Source organism: Gavialis gangeticus, unplaced genomic scaffold, assembly GCF_001723915.1.
Source record: "Gavialis gangeticus isolate Ggan-Ray unplaced genomic scaffold, GavGan_comp1, whole genome shotgun sequence".
NCBI classification, from domain to species: domain Eukaryota; kingdom Metazoa; phylum Chordata; order Crocodylia; family Gavialidae; genus Gavialis; species Gavialis gangeticus.
The window spans coordinates 97298657-97305223 of record NW_017729024.1 but is presented as its reverse complement, the minus strand read 5'-3'; the positions used below and the strand labels follow the sequence as shown (position 1 = coordinate 97305223).

Here is a 6567-nt window from a genome sequence, read left to right as displayed (position 1 = left end):
CAGAGGCTTTGATCTGCACCCCCCCACACACCCCTTTTCTCCCCCCACCCCTTTTCCCCCATAGACTTGCTAGCCAGACGCTGCTCTCCAAGGTGCTGGGATGCATATCAGCAGTCGTTTCCATTTTAGCCAATATGGCTCATTAATAATCAGCCATCGGTACTGGCCCAAAATTTCTTTATTGGTGCACCCCTACTTTTTTTTTACTAATATGATTTATTTGTTCATCAAAGACGCATTCTAAAAGATATCAGGAAAGCAGTCACTCTCACTGTTGAAGTGATCATATCAATGGGGTTTATAATAAATTCACCAAGATCACGTAGACAATTTGGAATTTGGACAATAGGATCTCAGTGCCTTACAGACCCAGAACAAGGATCCAAAATCAGTAGGCGATGGTCCAGTTCATGACATGAAAATAGAATCTGTTATTATTTGTAGTTACAATATTTTTTTTCTCTTCATAAGAATGCTAGGGCCCTGAGACAACAGTTCTGTATTGTCGATTCCTTTGGAGTGTCTCTAGCCTGGGACAGTTCAGGAACAGTTCAGTTTGGTTTACAGTTCCAGCTTAGTATATTTGATAGCTTTTTCAGCCTTGGAGGTAGAAAAGTGTTTTGGTCACCCTCTATTGTCTGGTCTCTGTGAACTTGATGTTTTTTGAAATGGCCATTTGAAAAAAAAAACCCTTATACATGAATTACAAAAATTTACTTTCACTAACCGCTTCATATTTTAACCACCTTTGTTAAGAAGAAAGAATTAATTCTTAGAGTTCATCAAGGGGGCTTTGTATGGGTCAGGGAAAGTAATATACAATTAAGCCAACTCTTTAGGGTAGGGGGGATATGAGATCTTACCGAGAAATTTTGATAACCCTAATGGAATAATAGTACCTTTTCCCGAGATCTTCACATTAGAAATACTGTAATAAAATTATTTTTAAAAAAGCTCTCACTTAAATCACTTACCTTTTTTGAACAGTTGACACATGTGAACGCACGAGAAAAAAGTTTAATCTCTATAATATGTCATTATAATAGGGAAAGGAATGGATAGGAAGACTAAGCAAATGAAAGAGATCGTAGGAAAGACGTTGACCTGGAACAATACAGAAAAATATGGGAATAGAATAATCCATCTTCCATAGGTGTTTTACACAGAAAACTTGTATAAAATACTCCATAGATGATGCAGATTTTCAAATAAGATCCCCCACACATTTTCTAATGATGATGGATCATGTTAGAGAGGCTGGAAAAAGAGGCTCCTTTTTTCCATGTGGAGTGGTTGTACCCAGAGGTCCAAAGATCTTGGGAAGAAGTGACCAAGAATTATAACTGTTGTAGAGGTGGTAATACCCCTTGGAATCCACTGCTTTGTCTGTTGTTTGTCCCAGTAAAAGGAAATTTACTTTGCAGAATGAAAAGCTGTTACCCTTTTGGATTTTAATGCTTATATTTTGTATAGCACTCAAATGGGGAAGCTATCGCAATACACTCTCCCCACCTCCCACCCTAAAAACGTGATATAATAAAATATGTGATATAATAAAATATGTAACTGTAGCTTCAAATTAAATTATTAAAAAAGAGATAAAATGGGATACATATTTAGAAGTATGGATTCCATTCCTGACCTGCGCAGAACACAAAATATCACCAGCAAGTAGGCCAGAATTTTTGTCCAGCTTCTTTAAATGTTAGTGAATGTAACTGATTGTTGTATTGACATATATTATCATTATATTGATAGTACAGGTGATTGAGTTATGAGAATTGATTTATATTATTAATAAAGTCAACTTTGCACAATTTCTCTGTAGTACACTTGTGTTGGAGTTGGGTTTTTTTAAGTTGCCTGAACTAAAATAAATAAATGAGTAAATAAATGCTCAGATATCATAGAACAATAATATATTTACAGATTTGTTGGTAGCTTATCATAAACCAGTTCCTTGTATATTCATTTTTCGTGTAAAGACTCATTTGGCTCAAGGCATTGATTTTATAGAAGGAATGGACTTCACCTTACTACTAAGATTTATAAAAGAAAGGTTGATTTTGTTATTCAGACTGATTCCCCTAAGGTATAAGGCTATCATACTGTTTAGTACAGCTCTCATCCCACTTGGCCTTTCTGCATTTTTTGCACGAAAGAGGTGGATTACATGGTTAAGTTCCAGTGTTCTACTAAATAGTACTGAACCGAGTGAGAATCTTATATAATGTTTCCTTCAGAGAATCAGAATGTCAGTATCTTGTATCACTATCTTGATATTCAGGGTCTGTGAAAAGCAGTTTGTTCTTTTTGAATGTATTTGTTTCTGTTTTGTAGCTGCTACACACATCCAGTATGTATAAACTAGGTGTAATTAAAGAATCAACGTTTTTTTTTCTTAAATGTGTGTTTTATTTGACTATATTGGTACCTTACCGTTCTTAATTGTGGTCTATAGCGTGATCTACCCCCCCACACACACTTTTCTGTTAAGTGAAATTAGTCATTCATAGTATTTATTCCTGTCCTTTTATTTGCTGCCTGTCAGAATATTTACCCTCAATAGGAATCATCTTTTATATTTTACTCACTTATGGAGTAGAAATCTGTCGGTTCTTCTTTAATCAGGTTTAGTGTCCTTAAACTCTTCTTTGTCAAAAATACTTGTTGTTGAGCACAGAGGTAGTTTGCCAAATTCCAGGACAAACTGTTGAATATGTTGAAGTGTGGGGTGCTTGCAGTTTAATGTCAAGGGGAAATTGTTCTTATTAGAGTGAATTTGACAAAGATTAAGAAATGTCTATCCCAATTTTAAAATATTTTACATTTTTACACAAAAACTTGTTAAAGCATCATTAAAGTAATAAGTAATCAAATGTTGTTCTACATTCTCTTTTTTTATTCTTCCAGTTACATTTAAGTTTTTCGCTCAGCACTGGTGGAGAAGATGGCAACAAAGAAGAAAGACAAACGGAACTAATTCCAGTTCAGTCTTTGAATCTCCTGCTGAAGAGTATTGGTGCCACACTCACAGATGTACAAGATGTTGTCTTCAAGTAGGTTTGATATGTAGCTCTGAAACTTAAGTGTATACATTAAATCAACATTTCAACCACACAGATGTATTACTTTGTTCTAAGTAATATGGTCTTATTTTAGGTTGGCTTTCTTTGAACTCAACTATCACTTCTGTACAACCGCACAGCTACAATCAGCAGTCATAAGACATTATTCAAAACAGGTTAGTGTAATAATAATATATTCCTTTCCCTAAATACACTGTTTTATACTGTAACTAGATCTGTTTATAATATTATTTTTTGTCCCATGCTCAAATTTATGCTAAAGAGAAACAATTTGGTTGGGACCAAGTTGGTGTCCTTTGGGGGGGAAAAAAAAACACTCCACAAAAAAACCAAGTTAGCGGCTTTTTAAGGTATCAATTTAAAATCATGTCAATTTTAAAAAAGATGATTTTAAAAGCCATTCTAGATACTGTACTTGCCATTGAATTCCCTTGCCATTTTTTTTACAGTTCTTTTTTTTGGTGGCTTAATTTTTGTAGCATAAGTGACCAATGCAAACAAATCAACTGGAGTATATAAGCTACATTAAATTGTTGCTCATGAACCAAATTCTGCATTCTTTTTGTGGAAAGCAAATAGTACCATAGTTTTCAGTGTACTGGTAGGTAAAGAACAGGCTGTAGATAACAACATAAAAAAGCTTAAAGTTAACAAAACAAATTACCCATTTTATAAAACATATCTATTTATGATGTGTTTTCTTTCTACTTAATTCTCTTTTAGGCTATTAAACAAATGTATGTTCTTATACTTGGCCTTGATGTTTTGGGTAATCCATTTGGCTTCATTAGAGGTTTGTCTGAAGGAGTAGAAGCATTCTTCTACGAACCATACCAGGTAAAAAAAAATCTCCATTTAGTTTCTAGTGCAACTCATTACGGTTGATAAATGACTTGGATATTTTGAAATGTGGATATTTCAAATAGCTTTCATTTTAAAAATTGATTTAAGTTCACAAGTTCTGTTTTAAAAAAAAATCATTCAGATCTGCGCAATTGTCAGGAAAATAACAGCAAGGATATGTAAATGCAAGAATATGTAAAAGCTTGTTTCCTTACATAACAGAAGACATTCCTTGTATTGATTGATTTTAAAATATATATTGTGTGGTTTTAAGACTCATAATCTGAAGATTTTTCGTAATTTCTTAATCTTTTACATTATATAAAAATATTATTTATATCTTTTTTGAAATTACTAAACTTCTTTTTTATAACTAGTTTCCTGTCGGTTAATGTGGGGTGTTTTTTCAGGGAGCCATCCAGGGTCCTGAAGAATTTATTGAGGGAATGGCACTAGGACTTAAAGCACTAGTAGGCGGAGCTGTTGGTAAGCTGCCATATAACTATGTGTGTTCAGTGGTGACTGTGCAATCAGATCACTATATGTGTTTACAAATTTTGTAATTTTTACAAAGTGTTTCATTTTTTCTTAGGCGGATTAGCTGGTGCTGCATCCAGGATTACTAGTGCTATGGCTAAAGGAGTGGCAGCAATAACCATGGATGAAGACTACCAACATAAGAGAAGGGAAGCCATGAATAAACAACCTACTGGCCTCAGAGAAGGCATCACTCGTGGAGGGAAAGGCTTAGTATCTGTAAGAAATATTACTTCAGAAAGAATGGGCATACTCGAAAGTAACTGTGTAAAGAAATGTATTATATATTGATAAGAAGAGTAAAAGAATAGGTACACACTAAAATAATCGCCATTGGGAGAGCTCCTTTTCTCTATTTTAATTTTGTCTTTGCAAAGTTCCTGGCACACTAGCATTGTAATTGTAAACTGAGAATATACTGGGATTTATAGGAGCCATGAAGAAATTAGATTTCTGTTTGAGGCTTAGGAACCCCTCTAGCTTTGCGCACCCATTTTTAAGTTGTTCATCTTTAAAGCATAGGCAAATTATTTATTATTTATAAAGAACGTATTTGCGAGGGTTCTCTTATTTCTCCCAACAGGGCTTTGTTAGTGGCATAACAGGAATAGTGACAAAACCAATAAGAGGTAAGTGCAGGTCTTGCTACGTATTAGGTGTAAATAGGTTTTTAATTCTAATGTTCACTGAAAAATGTTGTAAAACTGAAATATCTGGTTCATTTTGGTGTTTTGTAATTGAGTTGTGATTTATGGTAACCTTTGTAATGTCCATCTTAATTATGTAAACATTTGATTCAGAATAAAACACTTTTTTATAAGTCAGTGAAAGTAGTAAAAACTAATGGTCATTATTTATGTTTTCCAGTATATATAAAGTAATATTTTTATCAATGTCTTTACTAAAGTTATTTTTCTTTTAAACATTGGTAGGAGCCCAGAAAGAAGGAGCAGCTGGCTTTTTCAAAGGTGTTGGAAAAGGTTTAGTGGGAGCAGTAGCAAGGCCCACTGGAGGAATCATTGATATGGCTAGCAGCACATTTCAGGGCATTAAAAGGTATCAAAAATAGAATGAACAAAGTAGGACATAAAACGAGAGGTGTATGAATCCACTGATGTTAGATGCTCTTAATTTTTATAATAGTAACTGTTCTGCTTTTTCAGGAGCATTCAACTTCTCGTTTGTCTTTGCAAATGCTGCAGAAAAATAATTTGTATTAAATGTGTTCTTATTTACATTGGTAACAATCCATTATCTATGTTTGATGTAATCATTTGATGATTAAAACCACAGTATTGAATCACTACTAAAATAAGATTGCTCATCTGTTTTAGCCGTTGCCAGCTCAAGCTAAAGTTGTATTTAAAGTTGGCTTGAAATACCAGCTCTACTTAAAGTTTCATAATCAAAATTACTTCCACAGCTATGACCTTGCATCTTACCCCTAACGCCCAGAAAAAATAGATCTTTCGAGTTGGTAAGAATTGTAATTTTTACAGCATCTAGAATACCAGAAGAGAAAAAGTAAAATCCAAAACTAAAAAGTTTTTGTTAAGATCCTCTCCCTCTGTCACAGAACTTCAGCTTAAGTGCCTACTATGGCAACAGCTATGGATTGACTATTGTAAAAGTGGTATCATGTCTTATATGTAACTGAATAAAAGTTACCTTTGCACTACAACAGATTAAAAAAATAGAAAATATTTTAAGAGGTCATTAAATTGCTCATGTTGACTAAAGGTATAAGTTGACTCTATTATTGCTGTTCAGGATTTGGACTATTAATTCTTTTACCTCATGCCCTTTCTGGATCGTGTTCTGTCCTTTGCAGTGTCTTTGTGGTGATTATGAAATATAGATGGAGGAAAAACATCAAAGAAGTTAGGAAGATTTATACAGCTTAGGGATCTTTTTTTAAATGGGAAGTTTTTTAAATTAAGGAATTATGCACACATTTACCTAGTCATATAATCATGTTCTGCACTAAGTTCTCCTTTGAAATAAATGTCATCTTGTGTACCAGCAAGCATTCAGTAAGGGCGCCTGTACATGTCACGGTGTTTAATCTTCATTAAATTAAATAGGTTTATAAAATTTA

General features: G+C 33.8%; 1 protein-coding gene across 2 annotated transcripts in view; it reads left to right on the top strand.

The window, feature by feature from the left end:
- The window catches only part of VPS13A (vacuolar protein sorting 13 homolog A), a 222156-nt gene that overhangs the window by 189243 nt on the left and 26346 nt on the right, over nucleotides 1–6567 (top strand). For both annotated transcript variants that reach the window (XM_019517426.1, XM_019517427.1), the window contains exons 62-68: nucleotides 2914–3059; nucleotides 3163–3244; nucleotides 3813–3926; nucleotides 4343–4418; nucleotides 4525–4688; nucleotides 5053–5098; nucleotides 5402–5525. In XM_019517426.1, coding sequence (XP_019372971.1) covers nucleotides 2914–3059; nucleotides 3163–3244; nucleotides 3813–3926; nucleotides 4343–4418; nucleotides 4525–4688; nucleotides 5053–5098; nucleotides 5402–5525 — 752 coding nt within the window. The remainder of the gene's footprint in view (nucleotides 1–2913; nucleotides 3060–3162; nucleotides 3245–3812; nucleotides 3927–4342; nucleotides 4419–4524; nucleotides 4689–5052; nucleotides 5099–5401; nucleotides 5526–6567) is intronic.